General features: G+C 42.3%; 1 protein-coding gene across 1 annotated transcript in view; it reads left to right on the top strand.

The window, feature by feature from the left end:
• LOC138569908 (macrophage mannose receptor 1-like) overlaps positions 1 to 24,066 on the top strand; it is a 745,141-nt gene that overhangs the window by 529,159 nt on the left and 191,916 nt on the right. The window contains exon 20 of the mRNA XM_069648337.1: positions 13,236 to 13,378. Coding sequence (XP_069504438.1) covers positions 13,236 to 13,378 — 143 coding nt within the window. The remainder of the gene's footprint in view (positions 1 to 13,235; positions 13,379 to 24,066) is intronic.

A 24,066-nucleotide genomic window follows, 5' to 3' on the forward strand; every position in this document is an offset into this window, starting at 1 on the left:
TATCACTTCCTCATCAGCCATTAGTACTATGAGCATCCAGAAAAAAGAGAATGTTTCCAAGAAATTGCTGAAAAAGACTTTAATAATTGGCTTCTCCCAACCATAAATCCAGCCTTATTTTTTTCCAGAGTTAAACAAAATCCCCTAATCAACTTCAAATTATCAAGAGAAACACTGTGAACACACTCAAAGGAGTCATGACTTTTATGGGGCTGGGTCAAAACGATTTTCTCTACCCTCTTTTGTTTTTGAAATTGTAAGTTATAGAACTTTTATTTTTCATAGGCCAATTGAGTTTGCCCACACATCTTAAGAGGCACCCATTGTTTCTCACTGGTCTGTTTCCTTTAGTAGTTAGTTAACTGAATGTATTGCCTTGTCTATCTTAAAAAGGCTGTGATAGAATCTGTGAGAGGAATTGATGAATCTTTTAACGTGATTTTGAGGCAGATATTGGGGACTTAATGCAGATAATAAAGGTTTTACACTCCGATTTGAAACAGGTGATACTGGTGTTTAAAATGTTTTGGCCGAACCCCTTCAAAATCTGACTGGAATTTCAGCTTTAACTCTGCAGCAAATTATCCTGTCATATCCCAAAGAATTTGAAACTGGATATTCTTAATTATCAACAACAGGGATATATTGCCAGAGACGACAAACTCTGCTCTCTTCGCCTCTTGTACAAAGTCCATTTGTGCAATGGCAAATATAAGTTTCTTTTAAATCAAGTTATGTTTAGGTCTAGTCGTACACAGTACCTTCTTACGGTCATCAGAGAGTTTGTGGATCCTACCTTATCTCTTCAACTCTTACTTTGTTATGAAGATTGCAAATATGAAGTCAATGGTTGTTTCTAAAGTGTCTTACTTCCTGATACATATTTATTGTGGCTAGAGTGGACCCAATTTGGGAATATGTTTCCACTTTCTCCTGCTCCAATTTAGTTTATCTTCTTTCTTCTCTTACGCCTAGTTTACTCTCCCAGCGAATGCTATCAGGTCTATTCCTGATATTTTCTATTCCTTTTGTTACCTCTATATAGTGCGCCTTTTAGGCAAGGCATTTTCCCAGACTCTTTAAAATTTGGTCAGATGCTTCCTCAGTTGAAGAAAGCCACCCTCGACCCTCTGGACGAAGTGAACTACTGCACTATTACCCAGGGAAGTCATTTCACCAAAGTTCCAGGGGTAGCGGAAGTGACATCAAGTGACTCTGGACCTCTGATGACATCACAAGAAGTGACGTCTTTTGACCACACCCCGAAGTGACATCACAGCAAGCATGGAACATGACCTTTCACCACTTGACAAAACAGGAAGTGGCATCACATAGAATTGTTCCTAAATACACTACAAAAATATGGTTATGATATCACTGTAATGTACAAGAATGAATAACTGTATGCATCGGTAATATCACTGTGTATAGGCCCATATTATCAAATTACTGTGAATGCAAGCAGACGTCCAAGGCCAAATGATAATGATGTGTTATTCTATAGCACCTACGCTTAAGTGCTTTATATAGAACAAATATACATACAATATCACCCACCCTGTGTTGGTGTTGAATTATCAACCTCAGAAGGATGAAAGGCTGAGTTGGTCTTGCCGAGATTCAAACCTGCACCCTGCGGATCACACACACATCTCAGCAGTGAGTGCTCGACCCACTGAGCTATCTTACTGGCTGTAGCTATCTTACCAACTATAGTAAAATGAGCAATTGCATGTATGAATGTTCTCAAAGTCAGAAAGCAAATTGCACTCTGTAGTGAATACCATTAAACTGGTAACTGAGATTTCTACTTTTCAGGCTTCAGAGGTTGGCAAAATACATACTATTGGGAGGGTTCATAACTGTGAATTAAAGAATTTAGAGTAGCGCAGGGAAGTGGCGCACTCACACTGCATCCGGCACTCTGGGCACTTGTTACCTTATACATGCAAACAAGCATCCTGAACAGCATGCCAGGGAGATAGGAAAGATAGACACATTAAAAAAACATGAATTATGGCACAATTAAATCAAGGGCCACTTTATGTGCTACGGTCAAACATTTCTACACTGTACACTAGCTTTTAGGCACAAGGACTTTGTCAAGTGTTGAGGACACTGAGATGGAATGTCTTGTGATGATCGTAACAGAAACAATGGCAGAAACAGAACATGCTATAACTGTAGCTTGCGAAAAACAAAATACTTAGTCCGAAATGGATGCTTAATCTACTCTAAATGCCTTTTGTACATTTTTGTCTGCATTGTGAATTTGAGGTGTTTATGAAAAGACTAACTCAGTGACTCACCCCCTGAAGTGTGCCTGAAATAAACCTTTAATGAGTCTAGCAATTATTGTATAGAATTCCAGAAGAACCCTGGTGACTCCCAAATGACTTTTGAAATGTTTTTTAACATGTTTATTGTAACATGAATTTGCAATTTTTGATTCTTTTTGATTTTGGAAGTATAACTAAAACAATCCTGTGTTGATTTACCCGGCTCTGAAGAAGGAAATTAGTATTTCTGAAATGCATTAGCCATAGGGTTTTTCGTTTGCCTACAAAACAGCAAATTAGAAATTGGTGATTTTTAACCAATGAAAGCATTTATCAATTCACAATTTTGTGGATTAAAGAACATTACTTAAACATTATTTATTCATAATCATACATTTTTTGAAAAAAAGAAAAATACAAAATATTTAACCATTCGTGGTAATTACAGGTGTGCGGCCCACACCGATGGCTAATCAGCCTAGGTCCTTTTTTCTTCATCCCTGCTATTACTGCCTTGCCTTTCCTAGACAAGTTACTGGCAAAGTGTGCAGAAGTTCACATTTCCTTCACTTGTTCAATCACTAGTTAACAAACTATCACTCTCACTTTTCTCTTAGTGTAACAAAGAGACCATTACCCTTCAGGTGGTCGACAACACTCTGTGCATGACAAATAACCCATGTGCCCATTTTCTCAATCTTCTGAATCTCTCAGCAGCACTTGATAGTGTGGACCATTAGTTTCTGATTGACATCTTATCTAACCATATGGGCTTATCTAGAGCTGTCCTGACCTGGTTGTTCTCATTTATGCAGTTTGTACAAGTGGACTCAGTTACATTGGACACTTTGCCCAAGCAATATAGTGTTCTCCCTGGTCACTTTTCTCCCCCATGCTGTTTAACATCTACACAGACCTTCTAGGAGGTCTAGTGATCTGGCTGGGCCTTGGCACACACAAGTATGTGCTTATTACTCAGGCTATTACTCAGGTTCTCATCCCCTGCCATTGTCTGCCTTTTGGACCATTTCTATTTTTTTTAATTCGTTTATATGGTTTGTTCAAACCTTTAAACTATTTTCACAATACTTTCATCAAAATTACATTTCAACTCAATTTTCATTATACAGCATTTACACAATTTAAAATCTCTAAATAACAATAGATTTTTCACTGAACTTCTTGATTATGTCTTCCATGAGGAATGTTAGTGCAATTGTTGGTTTTCTTTTTGAATCCTCAAAACATAAACCCCAGAACTCATCCGCACTCAAATTCTGATGTTCAGCTGGTATCTTGCCTAACTGCTAGCTGTTTAGTTCTTTCTTCTTGCAGTGTGGTGCAAAATAAAGTCAGGTGTTTTAGGGATTCCACTTGGATATTACATAAGCAACATTTGTTGTCTTTGATTGTATTCTTGTCCCAATACGCTAATACTTTTCTTGTCTTAAAGGCGTTCAAGCAGAATTTCAAGAACAAATCTCTTCGATGTTTGCTTGGAAATTTTTCCAAATATTTCTGGATCTCATTCAGTTTTTTTGCTTCCGGAGGCGACCAAGCTCATCCGTTTTTGTTTGCGTCTCAGCTCCCCTGTTTCATACCAATCCAGTTGCAACAGTTTTTTCTAGGCTTTATTTGGATTCGAATGGAGCATTTCGATGTCTAAGTCATAGTGCTCCATCAATTGCTCACAATGTAATGACCACTGTGCCAACATATTGGTTTTGTTTTGACCACCTAAATGCTGTAAGATCTCAAATTGAGGGGGTGTTGGGTTAACTGTTATCTTCTGATAGAGCATTAATATATTCCAGGCAACTCTAGAGCTTATATATGTAAGATTTAATTTATGCCTGATGCACACTGTTGGTATCCCCTTTGGTAGCCACAACACCTTCGACCAAACAATGTTTTCCAATGTATTCCAGATTGTATCGGGCACCCCAAGGCACAGTCCACACCGTGCAGCAGATCAGGCACCGCCTTTTGTTTATAGAACAGAATCGCTGGCAACAAAGAAAATGTTCCTTATTTTTTTTGCAAAATATGCCGCCTGTACTGCTAGTTGGCAACATTTTGCTTTAATGCTTATCACCCAGCTCATATTGTTTCTGCTAGAGCTGATTAGCATTCCTAAATATCTGGTGTTTAAGACAGACTTCACTTGTTCCTTAGCCAAATACCATTTGAATTTTATTTTGGCAAAGGAATTGTGTTTAATCAAATCTTGAAGGGATAGGATTTCCGATTTCTTGATGTTAATACTTAGCCCATTCAATCAGGTTTAGCTTCCTCTGTAACACTATAGGGGTGGAGTCTAACAGAACCAAATCATCGGCATATACAATCCAGCTTATTTCTTTGTCACCAATTTTCGGATTGAACGCAGCAAGGTTGCCAAAGTCGCCCCCTATATCAGATAAGAAGAGGTTGAACACAATGGCAGCCAGTGGGCATCCTTGTTTTACTCCACAATGTGTATTAATAGGCTGAGACAAGGTGCCAGTTCGATCCAATCTGATTTTTATGGTGGTGTTCGTATGGAGCTCTTTTATTGCTGGAAGCAAAATGTCCAGACAGTTCCACTTTCGCATTTTCTCCCAGAGTCTCTCGCGATTAATGCTATCAAATGTGTGCGAGAGATCAATGAATGTGAGATAAATACATTTCCCAGCCCTTATCGCTTCCATCTTCATGAGGTTTAGGATGAGTAGGTTAAGGCCGCATCCTACTCCTTTCACGAAACCGGTTTGTCGCACATCAAATCGTTGGGTAGTTTTGATCCATTCCTACAATTTCTGTTGTAACATAGACCTTCCCTATAACATCCACTAGAGGAATTGGTCTATAGTCTTTAGGATCCGACCTGTTGCCTTTTTTGAGTATGGGCACGATAATTGCAGACTTCCATGAGGCTGGTGATGATTGTTCTTTTACAATCCTTGCGAATATCATTGCGCAAAGTTCAGCCCATTTTTCCGGGTGCTGTTTAAGGGTAAAATGTGTAAGGCCTACAGGCCCAGGTGCTCTGGAAGAGCTAATTCAATTGATGATACTTAAGATTTCGTTTTCATCGAATTGTAGGTCCCAGACAGCAGCTGTTGATTTACAAGGGTCACCATGGTCGCTTTTCCTAGCATATAGCTCGGTGAAGTGTTGTTCCCAAACATTTGCAGTTACCATGTTGACCCTTATTGCCGATTCAGGGCAGGATTCGTCTTTTATTAATCTCCAAAATTCGCGCACATCTTTGTTGTTGAGTTTCTTTAGCATGATCTCAGCATCTTGCTGGTCTAGATGAGATTTGTGAGCTATCAACCAATTCTTGTATTTTTGTTTTGCAGCACGTGCATATGTGCATCTTTTAAGTTCTTGCCGAAGAGTTCTTTTCCTTTGTGCGAGTACCGCATCATAAGCATGTTTTGGTTTAAATGCAAGATTTCGTAGTCCTTGGTTGCGCTCCGTATATTGTTTTAACGTGAATAAGTTCTACACATTATTAGCTTGAGACCTGTACTTATCAATGAAGGAGATTGCTTCTGGTTCTTTTAGTGTCAGGCGAATTCTACTAGAGTCAACCGCCAACTCCGGTCCTCTGATTTCTTTTGCATATTTGCTAAGCCTGTTAACTTTAACATGACAAAATGATGGTCACTTTGGGGTGTGACCTTAATTTGCATCTTCAAGGATTGTTTAACTAAATTTGCAGACAAAAAGAAGTAGTCTAGGACAGAGCGTTGTTGATCTCTTGTTCAAGTTGGTTGTGCGGGTATATCACCCTTGATATTGCCGTTCATCTGGTGTAATTCTCTGACTTCCATCTCTACGCACCATCTAACAGCAACTTGATCCTTGCGATCAGTTTTCTTTCCAGCGGCACGCTGCTCTTGGTTAAGGCAGTTGATGTTCAGGTCGCCACACAAGATGATGTTAGGTATATCAAAATTCTCATTCAATTCGTCTATAATCGGAGTTATATCATCAATGAATGACCAGGGGTCCATCGCCTGATGTTGCCAATAGACGTTAAGTAAATTTGCTCCACGTCACACTTATTGTCTCCTTGCTGCACAAGTTTATTTATTTGGATATAAGGAGACTTATTCCAGGATTCAATTATGCGGAAACCGGATTTTCTCCGTACCAAGGTTAGAAGTCCTGCCATCGGTCTTCCCTTATTTTTTTTATGGCTGGATTGATTGCCACTTCGAAAAAATCTACCAATGACATACATCTAACCATGTTTCTTGAAGACAAAGTATGTCCAACTCATCGATCCAAGTCCAAGCTGTGTTAAACAGGTGAGCAAAACCTCTGGTATTCCAGGTGCCCACATTTAGACTTGAAGTTTGTAGAGCATCCCGACATTAGCTGGAGTTGTTTTTGACCAAGGCTGCCACAAACCAGCTCTAGTCTCTTGCTGCACTTTCGGTAAAACACGTCATTTGTTGGTTTCATGGTTGATTCAATTGATTCATTGTTGCCGCTCGCTGTTATAGTGACCCTCGAGCCCATGGGAACAACTGTCCCAGAGGTCAGGGGAACAACTGTCCCAGAGGTCAAGGCTTTTGAATTTGAAACAGCATATTTCCTTTTTGTTCAAAAAAGGTAGCAGGCGCTCCTCTCCAGAAAGAACATGGCATGATAACCTGTTCTGAGATGAGATGAGCGTTTGCAGCACACACTTTTTGCTCACTGTACCTTTCACAGATGAGAAATATCCATTTTCATATCAGTCTTCGTCCCCCCCACATGGGCAGTCCATCACCGAAATGCTTTGACAATTCCTCTCTGAACAAGAGTACCAACAGCAGCCCCATACACGTGTTTCAGCCTTGTTGGGCCTCATCAGTGAGGTGAAGCTGTGCCTCTTTGAGCACAGTGAGCAGGGAGTCAACGTCTGGTTGCCCCCAGGTAATTTAGGGTGACCAACCCCAAGTTCCTTGCAAATCATTCAAAAAAGGTACCAGGCGCTCCTCTCCGGAAAGAACATAGCATGATATCCTGTTCTGAGATGAGATGAGAGTTTGCAGCACACGCTTTTTGCTCACTGTACCTTTCACAGATGGGAAATATCCCGATTTGTGTCTTCATTTACTGATAATCTCAATTCATACTTCTGAGCTGGTATATGTTTGAACAGTCCAGTTTGTAATGACCTTTGATTTATGTTATGGACAGTTTCTGGTTGCAATTCCTCTTTTTTCAGTTCACTGATGTCGAAGCCGAAGGATAGTAAACAAGGCACTGCATCTAATAACATCGTACAGATTATTTTAGAGTCAGTGTGCAGTTTTACTCTATCCTTCGGCAGATTTTCAAAAAATTCAACTGTTTTGATGTCACTGAACTCAATCGACCTCAGTGTGGGCACATGATGTAATAACCTTAGAATGTTAGACCTATTCAATGCCAATTCTTCCTTAGTTTCAAGGACCCGTTCTAGGACCATAAGATACTTTGAAGGTTGTTTCGGGGATGTAGTATTCAGATGTCCTTTATGTTTTGTTTGATTTAAGATCTCAGTTATTCCCCAGTCTCACACCTCATCAGGCGCTTGGTCATTGAGATAAGGTATTTGCTGGGAATTCATGAATCTTGACTCCCATATAAGACAGGGCTTCTCATCGTGTAATGTGGGACGTTTGGCAATGTATTCGTTGAAATCCGGTGCCTTTAAATTAAGGCATTTTTCCTCCAACATAACCAAGGTGGCATTTACAGGCCTGACTACCTTTGCTGGGTCAAAATTTTGGCAAATTAAGTCGCGTTGTTCACAGGGTCTGTTCCAAACACCCCAACGCTCTTCAAGTGTTAAACTGTTTCAACTTTCTTTTAGCTGCGAGGTTTTTGACTCTGCACAGGCTAGTTGAGAAAAGTTAATCATTACCAATTGTGTGCCATTTACTTTTGGCATCTTATCTGTAGACCCAGTCTTGTTTTCACTCGTTGGAGTGTTTTCTGGAATTATACAAATATCGTTAACAGCAGCTCTCTGACTGTCTGTGTCTTCTGCGTCACACAAATCTTCGTATAAGGACATGTTCATTATTTCATTTAAGACTTCTTCATCTGTGGGGCTTTCGACTAAAGGAGTCGTCATTTGCTTGGGCCCATTTACCTTTTCATTAGTTTTCTCAGCATTGCCAGTACCGCCGGTGTTAACAGTTAGATTCACCAGTTTGAGATTTCGGAGGAACTTTGTTGAGATGCTATTGCCACAGGTTTTCTTTTTTTACTTGATTTTTCGCCTTCTTGATTTGTGGCAAAGACACTTTTTTCTTTTCTATCTTCTGATTTCCTACCGTAAAGATAGGAAAAATAGCATCTGTTGTTACTTCGGTCAAATCAATACGTTCAGACTGTGTGAGATGAGGCACAGCAGTTCCATGTCCATTTTTAGATGTCGAAGGTTTTGGTGAGTTAACAGGCGCAGCACCTTCTATGTTGCTTACAATAGGTTGAGTGGGCAAGTTATCAGTTGCCAAACAGTCTGTTTGTGGGATAGCTTTATTCATGTCCTGATCATTTTTGGTCATTCAGTTTGATATGTCCCTGACTAAGCATCAGGTTTATCTCTGCCACAGGTTGTCCCTTAGTAGGATGTGCCGATGTATTCACTACTTCTGATGACATGACGATTGTCTCTTCATTAACCGCTGCTCGTCTTTCCAGTACTGATGTGGATACTGAGCAGGATCTGTTGAGATGATAACTGCATTAACCGCTGCTCGTCTTTCCATTACTGATGTGGATACTGAGCAGGATCTGTTGAGATGATAACTGCAAGTGCCAGACTGAGTGGGATCAAGTTGTTCAATCGAAAAAGCTTGCTTTTGTTTTCGTAGACTTATGGCTTCTCGAGCAACTTCAGCAAGGAGTTTTTTGTCTTCGCTGTGGTTACGTTTCTGATCTGCTAACACTTTCAAACAGTGTTCCATATTTTTATGTGTTTCCAGGATTTTTAGTACCAGGGAGCTTTTGTCGTTTTCTATTTTAGACATTTTTACATTCATAAGGGCATTCAAGGTACTAAGCTGATGGTAATAGCCAACATTAAAATCGGTTGCAACTGTTTCAACACTGTATCTCACACTGCCTCTGTCTCCTTTTTTCCTGCCTTATTTCGACCATAGGCAGCCAAATACGACCGCCTTACTTTAGGGAAAGCGTGTTCTGTAAGTGAGAAGTCAGAGGAGGACTCATTTGAAGAACAGTGTGAATCGTTGACACAAGGAGGAGAAGAAGCAGTATTAGGCTTGTTGGTCAGTGTCTGTTTCAACATAGGAGGGCCTCGATTTTGTGACATCACCAGTGGGTCTGTGTGTCTTATTTGTGAGCAAGTTAGAGGTGGTGAACAACTTATTTCAACTCTCCTCCATTTTAGCACCCCACTTACCCAATTATTCATCGGGGGAGCACTTAATGGAAGCATGATTTTGTTACCGGTCAGCTGGTCTTTGCCCGGTGTAACATTCATAATTCTCTGCAAATCTCATATTTGTGGTTAGATTCTTTGTATTGATCGCAGAATTTAATTGAGTAAGGTCCATCAGAAGTTTATTTACCACGTCTAGGGACTTCCTTCGTTCAATGGTTTCACCATCCCGTTGTCCATCCCTACTTGATACATGTTCTAAAACTTTTAGTTTAGGTGACTCTATCACACACAGGATCGAGTCAATGGCAATGTTAGAATGAGAAACATTTTAAGAGAACGTATCAATAGAGTCATAAAAAACGGAACTCAGTCTTTGACTATTTTTGCCATTGCTCACATCACCTCGGCTTCTACTCATCGCCATTAAAGACTGTTTCCATACATTTTCATTTAATTCCATAGAAGTATTAGATTGCATATTGAAGTCACTAGTGCCCCCAGTCTTAGCAGTGTTTCCATCTACCACTTCAGCATAGCCACTGGAATTTATGTGCTCATGTATCATAACGTCATGAATGTTCAAGACTCGCTCCTTTTAGCAGGCACTCATCTGAGACGCTCTGTCCTTCCCCCCAGACGGGCACTCAAAGACCTCAGAGCAATCTCTGCTCCTCGAGTGACCCCGCCCGCATGGAGAGGCGAGCGCACACTGACACTGAGGCAACACAGAGTCTGTGTCCACAGCTTCAGATGGGGGTGCAGGAGCCCATCTGGCAGACCCCATGCGCACACCACTCCACCAGTTGCCGGCACACACAAACACTGCCCAGAATGAGCCCTCTGCACGAAGGCCTGCAAAGATGGGACGACTCCCACCAAGCGCGGCCATCACATCACATGGTAAGCGCATTTTGTCTGAACGAACAGAGCTGCCGGACGCCAGGGCAGGGCACTCCTGATACTCGCAATCATCTGATGCTACTTTGGGTTGATCGTTTGAGCCTCGTTGGGAGCCTCGTTGGGAACAAGTGTCAGGGGCTTGGACTAAGGGTTCTCGGACCATTATGGGGGCACAGGTTGTAATGTGGCTCGTTGAGAGTGCACTTGAATTGTTAAAAGAGCTATGATTTGCATTTTCAATAAGTGCCGCATCACAGGCTGTGTCTTTTCACTGCAGATTCCGATGCCGCCCGTGGGCGGGCTTGATGCTGCATCACTCTTCGATCTTCAGCCGTCAATCACTTGCTCCCAGGACTCCCAAAGACTCTCTAAGACTCAGGTCCGACTCCACGTCCGCTCCGCGGAGGACCTTGGGTTTTGTCAAAAAGGCTCCACCTCCACTTTCCAGGCACAGTGAAAATGAAAGAGTTCCTGCTCCACACTGATCTCTAAGACTCAGGTCCTACTGCGCGTCCGCTCCGCAGAGCACCTTGGGTTTTGTCAAAAGGCTCCACGTCCACTTTCCAGGCACAGTGGAAATGAAAGAGTTACTGCTCCACACTGCTCTCTAAGACTCAGGTCCGACCCCACAGTTCCCTTTTAAAAACAGAGTTACTCTTGGTTTCTTCTTCTTCTTCTTCTTCTTCTTCTTCTTCTTCTTCTTCTTCTTCTTCTTCTTCTTCTTCTTCTTCTTCTTCTTCTACTTCATCTTTTTCTACTTCTTTTTCTACTTCTGCTTCTTCTTCCACTACTTCTTCTTTTTCTGTCTGTGCACAGGTTCACAAGGTATTTGCTTTTTCTTAAGATATTGCTTCAACCCCGATGTCCTATGTAAAATCCTTGGATTTTACTCTTGATTCAAACTTGAACCTCAAATCTCATATTTCTCGCGTAGTCCGGTCTTGTTTTTTAGTTGTCACTTCATTGGGAGATTGGGCCTCATTATGACCCAGGCGCTAAGTGTTTAACGGCGCCGTAAAAGGCTGCAGCGCCGTTAAATACGTAGCGCCTAATTACGGGGTCCTTTTGCGGGACCCGACCTTAACGGCTGGTTTTAAGTAGGGACCCGCAAAGGGACCTTGGTGCTAATTACGGCACCGCAATTTGCGGTACCGTAATTAGCGCCTTCCCCATTCCCATTGAGCCCTATGGGGCAAAAATGGGAATGGGGAAGGGCCATGGCGGCATGGGGAATTACCACCCCACCAACCTCGGAATGGGGTGCTAATTCCCCATTCCGCCATGGCGGACTCCGGCATGGACCATGGTGCTAATAGCACCATGGTTTAGCGCCGGAGTCCTAATGAGGCCCATTGTCTTTTATAACTCCCTCATATTCTTGCAACCTCATCTAAGATCTGCCAGACTCCTAATTAGCACCCCTAATATCTGTTCTGTATTCTGCTATCCCGTTTATCACTGATTTGTGAAAATTCAAGCACATTGATACTTTTTTAAATTTCTCTTCATTGGCTCCCAGGATAGACAATGAATCTCTTGCAACCCCAAGGTGATATGCATCTATTATTTGATAAGTGTCCATCTAGAATCTTATATTGTGTATGCCTCCAACCTATACTGTGTCCCTTTTCCACCGCCTAACTGTTCCCATAGATCAACATTACGGGGTGTAGGAGAGGATAATAATATCCCCATCACACACCTCACTCCTGTTTGCCCCCAAACCAAAACAGTACTTGACATCCTACAAACCTCCCACGTGCTTGCACCCTTACAAAAAGAAAAAAACCTTGAATTTTTCGTCCCACCTAACCTCCCTCTGTGTTCCGTAGTCATTAGAGCCCGATTCCTGAAAGTGTAGGAGCCACAAGGATGTCACTTTTACAGATCCGTAGCTTCCATAATTTTACACACCTAATCAGCAGGCATGTTTATTTATGTATTGTTTATTTATATAGCGCTTATACACAGGTGAAGTGCTTCAAAGCGCTTATGTGTTTGGCAAGGCAGGAATCATGGCTCTTTAATAGTCAATATTCTTGCAGCCCTGGTACTGTCTGAGAAATGCAATGTGACAAGTAGGAAAGGACAATGAGTCTTTTCAGCTTTCCGATGGTTTTGCACACAGGAGTAGCAAATGTTTGATTACTTAGCTATGATGTCACAGCAGTGGGACATCAAAACTTATATAGTTCACTGCCGTGATGTAATAGTAGGAGGATATAGCTTCAAAATATTCTATTGGCATAACAAGGCTGGTCAGAAATGATTGCACAGCATTTGGAAAATTGTTGTCCCGCTGACTACAGTCTGGAGTTACCAAATGTCCCAGAGAAACAGATCAGAGCTTTCCTGAATCTTAGAATGCCAAACGTAAATGCAATGGGGCCAATACACAAAAGTAAACAATGATGATCCTCGGTAAAGCTTCCGAGAAGTTTGAGCGATGGTATTTCTGTGAGTTAAGTGAATTTTGCTCATGTGTAAATGAAACATCTGAAGTATTAAGTTCTAGCCTCTGAGTGATAATATCCTTTCACATATGGGCAACGGTTTTTTAAATGGGAAGAATTCAAAGAGGTATTGAGTCAAAGAGAAAACTTAAGAAAAATCAGGGTTAATTGACTAACATGCTCCATGATGTGACATATTTTAAATGTTTGCATTCTTTGCAGGGTTTTGGAACGATTTGAATTGTGGACATGAGAATCCATTTATTTGTAAAAGGCACAACAGTTCTATTAATTCAACCGTTGCTCCAACAAGTCCTGCGCCCATAGGCGGGTGTCCATTAGGCTGGCTTTCATACAAGACACGGGTAAGGAGCATGTATTTGACTTGCGTGTTGTAAACAGTAGAACTTCCAACGCAAGAGGCAAGAGTACTTAAGTCAGTTAAGCAGTCTTCCTTATAAGGCCCTTGTTTACTCTTCCAACTCTTCAGGAGGACCTTATTTCCATTTGCCAGCACTCCAAAGCAAAACTCCTGATACCCCCACGTTACCTAACCAGTGTCCTCTAATAACTCAAAGCCTTCTGGATGACTGCTTGACTGATTTCAGTATGATTCCCCTTTTAAAAATGTGCAGTTTAAAAATGAAAAGGATATATGCACAAACTTTTTTATTTATTTATTTATTTCAATTCTTAATAACACGCCAAAATCGCCACGAAGGCTTCACGTCGCACTTGATAAACTTTGGTTTGCATTTCTTGATAGTTATGCCCAAGAGACTGCCGATCTAACTATTACATGGGTAAATATGCTTTCTGTACCATTTTCTTTCTTTCTTCTCTTTTGTAACCTGCCCCTTTCTTTGCTCGGCCCGGCCCGATTTCTTTTTTTCTTCATGGAACTCAGTTTGGAGTAGGAAACAGTGGTTTGCAGACTATTTAGAAAATATTCTGGAAATAGCAAGAATTATTTGGCCAAAGATGTTTTTCTATGCTCTTGCTACATTGGTGTCATGTGTTCATGTGTACTGTGTTAATAAAAAATATATAAAGAGTATAAAAATGTATAACCAGATAGAAACCTTACACCGGTGCACGTGCAAAGTTGCACAGTATTAGCACTAGTTTACCCTTGTTCTAAAAACATTGGCACATATTAGAAAACTATTGCACCAAGGTAAGTGCAGTTTTTCATGGTATAAGCACCCAGGCAAACATTGCTCTAGTGTAAAAAAGATACATTTTCACTGCATTTTTGCAACCGGCCAAAGTTTGCCCAAGTGCTAATACAGAACGGTATTAGCACTAGGGCATATTTTGCCCATGGCAAATTTTGCCCTAGTGCAAAAAAACATTAAAAATGTGTCTTTTTTGCACCAGGGCCTATTTTGCCCTGTTGCTTATACCATGCCAAACTGCACTTGTCATGGTGCAATGCTTTTCTAATATGTCCCAGTGTTTTTTAAAAACAGGGACAATGTTGCCCTAGTGCTAATACTTTGCAACTTTGCAGTTGCACCAGTGCAAAGTTTCTGTAATTTGGCCCCCGATGTGTCAAGGGCATTGTGAAAACGTGTTTGATGTACAACTAATTTGATTTTTCTGTACACGTGATGGAACAGTGTGTTTTGTATACCACACCACATATCAGCACTGGTAAATGGCTATTGGTTGAGATGCTGTCTTACACTGTAAAAAGATCACATGGCGCAATACATAGTTTTATAACTTATGTTTATTTTGATGTGCCTGAATCTGATATTTACAAAGGGTGATTGTATATTTGTCTTGCTTTTTTAATTCTATCGTACAAAACGAATATCTCATTCCGCACATCCTGAGTGCTAGCTATCCAAGAAAGCCCAGTTCAAATTGTAAGTGCTTAGTGAGACCAATGATCCTGGGAATCCCATCTGCTTTCATGCATGGAAGGAATCACAGTTCCTGAAGCCAGGGTGATACAGATGGTCCACTATGTCTCTTCCAATTTCTAGCTATTTGTATACAACATAATTTGACAGCAAAAAAGTTGAACTGCCTTTCTTAACTCATTGCTCAACAATAGTTGCAAAAGAAATTATAATACTAGGTCAAGTCAAAATGTCCTCACCTCATTGCTACAACTTACATTTTATTTGTACGATATATCCTATAGGTATATATGCACTATATATACATATACATGCATATATAGAGCTACAACTAAGAGGTTTTTGTAGAAAAAATTAGGGTGATGTATTCAGGAAGAGAACACCAGAAGAACAGTGGCCAGACAAAGAGATGAGACAGGAGGAAGAATCAGGGAAAGAGGCTAAGGGAGAGAGAGAGGTTTCCAGTGAAATTACAATCTGTTGAAACCCATAATCACAAGATCACTAATGTGAATGATATAACGATTTGACTTTTTCTGTAATAAATTTGTCACAGACTCCCATATTGTATAAAGCTATTAAACGTTTGAAACTGGGTCTATCTTTTGTATCAACTTTCAATTTAGATCCGGTGCAAATTCAAATAGACATTTTCAAATTTCGCAGGAAGTTACATCTGTGTAAATATTTTTCAGATAAACCGACTACAACAATCTGCCTGCCCTGTGCTACGAAAAGTATTTGCAGCATTAGGGAAGCTGAAGCACTCTCCTGTTTATATAATTTAGAGTATGATATCAATATTACTTCAATAGACACACAGGACATACATTTGAGTTAAGATAACTTACTGTTGGCATTACATGGTCTTTTTAAACCTAAATTGATTTTCATCCCTATAGAAGGGCTCGGTCCTCCCAGGAATGGGAAGTTTCGTGTACATCCATGTTACGGTTCAAAAGATGTAAAGGGTAAAACAGGATGTGTTTTTCACTTTTCCATTCATTTTCTCATCGTGAAAATGTCAAATATTTGCTCATATGCGCAGCCCAACCAATTAACAGATTTGCATCAAATAGGAAACAAGTCAGGCACAAAGCGTTCAAAGTAAAAATCCAACCAGTATTTATTTTTATTTGGCATAGAGCCTGGTGTCCCTGTTGCCAAAACGTTAGTTATATCTCCCATGATGCATTGCTGTTGCCAAGTTTTATCAGTTCTGAAAGGGGGCCATTGTGCGATTCGAGAAGGTAACTGTGTTTTTTCCCCAAATGAAATACCGTTAGCAACTGCATAGTGCTAAGAGAGTTCAATAAAAAATATATTCACTTCCAGTGTGGCTTTGTGCCGTACCATTCTTTCTGAAGTCCATTTCCCTGTTGATGATCTCACTAAAAGAGAAAATGGATTTTAGGAATGAGGGTGTGGCGCCAACGTGTGCCGCAAGGTAATTGTGTTTTTTTTGCCAATGAAACAACCATAGCACATGCATGGTGATAAGTGATTCCTTAACTGAGTGTCACTGCACAACTGCTACGATCTACTACCTTTGTATTACTGAAAGTAATCAGAAAGTAACTTATGGTTTTACTCCTCATGAATAGGTGTGTCCTACACTAAATGTGTTTGATAAGGTCTGACTTGCCTAGAAATACTGTTATTTTTCTAAACAAGGTTTATGCTTTGGTCTATGTACCTTCAAGCATTGTGTTGTGTTATTATAATGTGTTTATGATCCTATGACCAGGTACTTATCCCCCAAGATTTATCGTGACCTAACTTGTATTTATAATAAACCTTTGTTTTTTATAATACTTCTGGTTGTGTTCCTGTTGAACCCTTGGTATGTGATACGTTCTTTGTAACTTCCTACTGCCCTCTCTCCCTGCTAAAATAAGTCTAGCTGCTCTGTCTACACTACCATATACTCAGGTGCTACAGCCCTATACTAAGAGTGGAGTCTTGTAGTGTGTCAGTTGAATGGTTTTGCTAAGCCCTTAGTTGGACTTCAAAAAAACGGTCCCAACAGTCTCTTACATGGGTGTTGCTGCAGATGGCAAGAGCGGTATGTGGCAGGCTGGGGCACCAGGTTCAACAGGCAAACAGGGATGATAAGCACCCTCGGGAAAGCACCCTTTTCCTGTGCCCTTCACTGGCTGCGTGGGCAAGACTGCCTGTGGGATATGTTTAAAATTATATCTGCCACCCATTGCATCCACCAATCAGAAGCCTGGTGGGCGAACAGAAGGTGAGATCAAGGGAAGGGACAGAAGGGGCAGTAAAGAACGCAGAAGCATGTGTGTGATTCATGGGGACTCAGGGTGCACGATTGAGGAGCACACATCCCCAAGCTCACCAGTGATTCTGCTGTGGGGAACACTTCCTAGCAGGAGCTGCTCCGGTATGGAAAAGAATGAGGAATACTCTAGGGACTGATGAGAGGATACAATCCTGGGTCAGCTGACCCATTGCATCCACCAGTCACGGGCCTGGTGGCCAGACAGAGGGTGGAATCGAGGGAGGACTGGGGGGCAAGGAGGGGATGGTAAAGAATGTGGAAGCATTCATGTGGCTCACGGGGGCACAGGGTGCACAAATGAGGGGAGGGAGGATAGCTCAGGAGCACGCATTTGTCTTGGTAGCAAGACAATGCATAGCAACACAGATTCGAATCCCGGTCTTGCACTTAGAAACCTCCGGTATTAAGTGCCTTTTAAAAGAACAATCACAATACAAAATCCCCAAACTCTCCAGCACATCTGCTCTGGGGAAAGCTTCCTAGCAGGAGCTGCTGCACTGCGAAGAAGAACAAGGAATCCTGAGGAAATATAAGAGGTTACAGGAACAAGAACAATTCACCTTTAGTGATGAAATTTCACAAACGAGAATACATACCTTCCAAAGACTGTACAGTTCAATAAGAGGATTAAAACATTAGAAGTGCATCTGTGCTGTTCTGCAAAGTGGAATGTAAAATGCAAGAAAGGAACCATGCTGTGAATTAAGTTTCGAGAAAGTGAAAAACCTGAAACACATCAGGCACTTGCTTGGCAATGGAGCAGATGAATTGTCACATTATAAAAGGAAAGGAGACCGCTTATGCCAGAACTTGGTCCAAGGTTATGTGGCTGCACCCCAGTCTAATGGCAAGTAGGTGAGAATGGCCCAGAGGGAGGCACCGCATAAGATACACCAAAGAAACCAACAAACGAATAAGTGGCAGTGGAGACCACGGTGAAGCAGATCTAGGCACCCTTGATGGATCCTAAGACCGGCCATGTGTTCCGAGTAACCTCACACTGCTCTGTTGTCCCGAAGACATTGCAAGGCTCTGTTAATACTGCAAGGCCTGGGATAAATGACACCACCTTGTCTTCCCACCTTGACAACCCTGAAATTCTTTGCATTCATGTGAGCCCACTGTGCAGTCTTTTTCTAGTGTCCATCAGTGAAATAAACGTTTGCTATAGTCCCTTTCCTACTTCAACCATACAAAGCTGTAGTCTTTTCACCATCTTTTTTCCTCAAGGGTTTATCTCACTATCCGCTTGGGCCCTTGCCCAGGTCACATGCGATATAACTGCCATGCACATCCGGCAAAACCTCTTTCTTCTGACACCCAGTCTTGTTCTCTGCCATTGACAGCTATGCCAGCCATGCCATCTAACACTTTAAAAATAGGCACAAGATCTCCTCTATTGTTTCACAAGTGCTGCCAAGATTACATGTTCTTTCTTTTCTTCTGTCTTTTCTCTTCTTTTCGCCTTTGTGTCCCCTCCCTTTGACAAAATGGTATATTAATGTACCAATGGTACATTGGTTACATGTTTCTTGTTTATTGTGATATTTTCACTTTTTTGTGATGACATTTTTATGACAGTTATGATTAATTTGTGAACACAGTCCCGAGGACGACTGTGTATGTTCGAAACACATATTGGCTATCATAGGGAATAAACTGGTGTACTGAATAGACGACTAAACTATTGCAGACTTTGGTCATTATTGATACATGAGAGGCTAGTAGGCCATTTTATGTTTATGGACTTTGATGTTAAAAATGAGTGGGTACAGCGCAATTGATCTGAACGACTGTAGTGGCCTGTCAATGATGACACCAAGCCCGATGGTTGTGTTTATGTGCCTTTATTTTACTTGAGTACAAACACTGTTAACACATAATAATGATCTTCCAACATACACTACTATATCTATTGTTGTAAGTGATAAAGTACTCTTGTGGTTCGTATGCTCAGAAAGTCCCTATTGTTAAAGCAGGAGGTTGTGTGGAGAGCTGTGAGGCAGCTTGCTGACTTGCTGCCTGCGGCTTGGAATTCCGTGAGCAGCACTTCCCCCGGGGACTTCCTTTGGGACCTCTTAAGGTCCTTTACTCTACATAACTCCTTTTGTTGGACGAAGTTGGCTCTACTCCATCACGTAGTCAGTGTACTTGCCTTGTCGTCTTCTTTCTCTCTGTGGTCAGCCGTTATATGGATTTTATTTTTGTGGCATTGCAGCCCTTTCGCTGGTCCTCTCTTGCCTCGTCGTATTCCTCCTGGGACTGGTTTCCACTTGAGAGGGTGTCCCTATGTACTGCGTCTCTGCCTGTCCTGACTGTTCTCCTATGGTCGGGTTCTCTTTGGCCAGGCTCTCTTCTTGACTTCTGTGATCTAATGTTTCGGAGTTGTGTTCTACTTCTGCCCCCCTTTCGTACAATGCTACTCTTTCTAAATTCCACTGCTTGCCATCTTGGGTGCATACATGGTTTGTCCCTCGTTGCACCACTTTCAACGGTCTGCTGAACTTGGATCCCGTCATTGGATCTCTATGCACCATTTTATTTTTTATGATATCTTCTTCTCGGACTGTGCTTTCTCCTTTCATCGCTATAACTCTTCATGTTTTCTTTGCTCTTCCTAACTCGCCATACCAATTCTTCCATGTCCCCCCTTTCACACGCTTGCCAACCATGGCAGGACCAGGATAGAGGCTGCCCTGTGGCCTCTAAGGAGGTAGAATGGCGATATGTTTATGACCCCATTGGGGGTGAGGCAATGCGCAGCTATGGCTTCCTTGACTGTACAGAGCAGGTTGTGTCTCGCTGCTGTGGCCAACTGCAGCGCTCCCTTAATTAATCTGTTGGTGTGTTTCACCAACCCATTTGCTTGTGGGTAATATAAAGCTGCTTTAATTTGCCTGATATTGTTCTCCTTCAGGAAACTGTCCATCTCTCTGGATATGAGTTGCACTCCATTGTCGGTGACTAGTTCTCTGGGTAATCCTTTCCTCTGAAAGATGTTTTTAAGGAACTGGATCACTCTGGTTGTGGTTATGTTGGGTACAAATTCAACCTCTACCCACTTCGATAAATAGTCCACCAGCACTATGCCATACTTGCTCTCATGCTCCATGAGTTCCAGCGGGCCTATAAAGTCCAAGCCCAATTTTTGCCACACTCCTTTGGGCACTTTTGTGGGTTGTAGTGGCGCCTGCCTGACTTTGAGTCTTTTGTCACTATTCACACACTTGTGACACCTCTCTGTCATGGTCCTTATTTCCAAGTCTGTGCCTGTCCACCAATACGCTTCCCTTACTCTCCTTCTCGTCATGTTGTTCCCAAGATGACCGGCGTGAGCTCTGCATATGATGGTTTGTCTCATGGCTATGGGTGGAATCACTTGGTCGCCTCTCATGAGCATCCCTCCATTTTCAAATATTTCATCTGGCACTTTTCAGTAGGGACGCAACCCTTCTGGAATGGACCTCTCATCGGGCCACCCTTTTCTGAGCCACTCTGTGATTTTTGTTGTGGTGTCATCTTTGGCTGCTTCTTCTATCCAGTGTTGCTCGCTCAGTTTGAGGAATTCCCTGCTCTTTAGGTCTGTGAGTGTCGCAATGATGCATATGTCTTGTAGACAGCTGGTTTCCTTATTTTTGCACTGCACAAGTCTGGATATGCTGTCCACTTGTGCATTTTTCCATCCCGCAATGTGCTGTATTTCGTATGTGTATTCTTGCATCTTGGCGGCAATGCGAGCAAGCTGCGGTGTCACTGTGTGGGTTCCTCCCGGGCTCAATAGGTACACTAGGGGTTTGTGATCAGTAACCAGCTGAAATTTTGTACCCCATATGTATGTTCGGAAGTAATCCATGGCCCATGCACATGCTAACATCTCCTTTTAAATGGTGGAGTAATTTTTTTCTGATTGTGAGGGGGCCTTAGATGCAAAGGCGACAATGTGTTCTTCATCGCCCTTCTTTTGCGCGAGCGTTGCTCCTATACCGTATACACTGGCATCTGTGGTAATCATGGTCTTCCATTGGGGATTGAAAGGTTGCAAGCAGGGCGCATGCATTATTCCTTTTTTGACATCTTCAAATGCTCTGGTTTGTTCTGTATCCCAGTGGTACCCTGCACCTTTCTTGAGTAATTCTCTCATGGGAGCAGTGGTCTCTGAGAAGTTCGGTACACATTTTGCGTAGTATTTTGATAGTCCCAAAAATGATTTCAGCTTTCTTTGCTGGTTGGGGGAGGCGCCTTAACGATTGCTTGCAGTAAGTCTTTCTAGGGACTGATACCTGCCTTGGATATGGTATAGCCCAGGTATTTACATCTGCCTGCAGTACACGTTTGTTGTAATGTAGTCACACTCCTGCTTCCTGCAATTTTGCCAACACTTTGCAGAGAGCTATGTCATGTGTCTCTGCATCTTCTGTGTATATTAAAATATCATCCTGGAAGTAAGAAACATTTCCAAGGTTCTTCAAGAGAGTCCATCATGCGCTGGAATGCAGAGGCCGCTGAGGACAACCCAAATGGAATTCTGGTGACTTGTTACGTTCCAAATGGGGTTATGAACGCTGTGAGGGGTCTGGATTCTTGATGTAAAGTGATTTGGTGGTAGGCATCCCTCATGTCTAATTTTGAGAATATTTTAGCCTCTTTAATGAGCAAGATCAGTTCATTTATACTGGGTAATGGATAGCTGTCCGCCACCACCTCCAGATTTAGGCTGTGCAAGTCGATGCAAATACGCAGGTTGCCGGTATGCTGTTCCTTTATAAGAACCACCGGGCTGAGCAATTCAGATGACTCTACCGTCTCTATGGTTCCTTCCGACAGCATCTTGTTGAGCTTTTCTTGTAGTGCAACTCTCGTCGTTGCCGGCACGGGTCTCACTCTATGCTTGACTGGTACCCCTCCTTGTTACAGTTTCATCCTGTGCACATAGTTTTTGATGCGGCCGGGCGTGTCTGAAAACAATTGCGGAAATTCTTCTTTGCTGATGGAGGCGCCATTTTTGTTTATGGACAGGACCTGTTCCTCCATGCTGGGGTCGAGCCTGATTTGCAGTTTTGCTTGGTCATCCCAGCCTAACACTGGTGGTCCATTTTCTGCCAGATATACTTTTGTTCTGGTTACTCTGTCCTTGAATTCTACTGTCGCTCTGAAATACCCCAGAAGATTTATACTGGCACCTCGATACACTGTGGGACTGACGTTCGTTTTGTAGGCTTCTACTCTTTTTCTTCCCACCATGCTTTTGTACAAATTTAAGGGCAGTATGGTGAGGTCGGAACCCGAGTCTGCCATCACTCTTGTTTCATGACCATTGACTATGATGGTTTAGTGGGGCTTTTCTCTCTGACTCGTGCCGCCAATCACCATGAGAACTGTGGTGCATGCTTCTTCATGTGAGTATGCCTCAGGTCTGCTTTCTTCGCTCTGAATTGCTGTCACAGTTTTCTTCGCTCTCCACGTGCAAACTGATGCGAAGTGTCCATACCTTCTGCATTTTGAACATTCTTCACTCCTTACTGGGCATTCTCTGCTGTTGCCTAAGTGGCTTGTGCTGGCGCACCTGTGGCACTTCAATGGTTTGCGTTTCACTGCTGCGTCATCCCTGGCTTCGCGTTGTCCTCTGTCCCTTCTGCCTCTGGATTGCACCCACTGTATTTCGGGTGATTGCGCAGCAATTCCCCACTCTTTGCGCCTGCTGGACGTCCCTTCTACCGCCCTTGCAATCTGGATTGCTTTATCTAACCCAATTTCTTTTTCAAGAATAAATGTGTCTTGTACCTTTCTGTTGTTTATATGTGCGATGAGCATGTGGCAGATTCTTTCCTCTGATGTTGCTCCAAATGCACATAACGCCAGTTCTCTTAACTGTACTACGTAGTCGTGCACAGGTTCTGTGGGCTCTTGCTTCCTGCCATAGAATCTGATTCTGTGTAGCACTACATTTTCTTTACACGAGAATCTTTTGGCTATTCTCCTTTCGCTTCTTGATAGACGTCATCACCTTCTCCTGTCGGGGTTTCTGGGTTCAGGCCTGCAAAAGTTCTTTGTCCTTCAACAGCCAGCGTGTTTAATAGCATGGCCTTCTTGCGTGCCACTGGATAGCCTGTTCCACCCATCGCTTCCAGATAGGTTTGAAATAAAGGCTCCCATTGGAGCCACAGAATCGCTGGCTTGCCAGGGACTTGCAGGAACGGTGGTGGTGGCGTTTCTCCTTACATCATGGTGCAGCTGGGCCGATCCCGTTCTTCGTCGCCAATTATGTAGTGGCCTGTCAATGATGACACCAAGCCCGATGGTTGTGTTTATGTGCCTTTATTTTACTTTAGCACAAACACTGCTAACACATAATAATGATCTTCCAACCTACACTACTATACCTATTGATGTAAGTGATAAAGTCCTCGTGTGGTTCCTATGCTCAGGAAGTAACTATTGTTAAAGCAGGAGGTTGTGTGGAGAGCTGTGAGGCAGCTTGCTGACTTGCTGCCTGCTGGCTCGGAATTCCGTGAGCAGCACTTCCCCCGGGGACTTCCTTCGAGACCTCTTAAGGTCCTTTACTCTACAACGACCTTTGGATATATTGTCTGTGGTTGGCTGCAGGCTGTGCATCTCACGTGCATAGGTTCTGAAATCGTACACTACCTTGATTAGTGTGAATGTTCTAAAGTTGTTTCTTTTTTACCCCCTTTGAACCCCTGTAAAATCACCCTGGCCTCCCATCCATGTGTCTGTATAAGAACAAAACCATACAGAGGTGAATCCATTTGCACGCCCTGTAATATAAGTTGGTAAATCGACTGACTTAGATGTAGGCTGGCAAAGGTGTCTTCAGGGAGATATGTGAACAGTCCTCTTAGTAATTCATTAATTAATTAATCTT

This window comes from Ambystoma mexicanum, chromosome 2q (assembly GCF_040938575.1).
Source record: "Ambystoma mexicanum isolate Mex_15411 chromosome 2q, UKY_AmexF1_1, whole genome shotgun sequence".
Lineage (NCBI taxonomy): Eukaryota > Metazoa > Chordata > Amphibia > Caudata > Ambystomatidae > Ambystoma > Ambystoma mexicanum.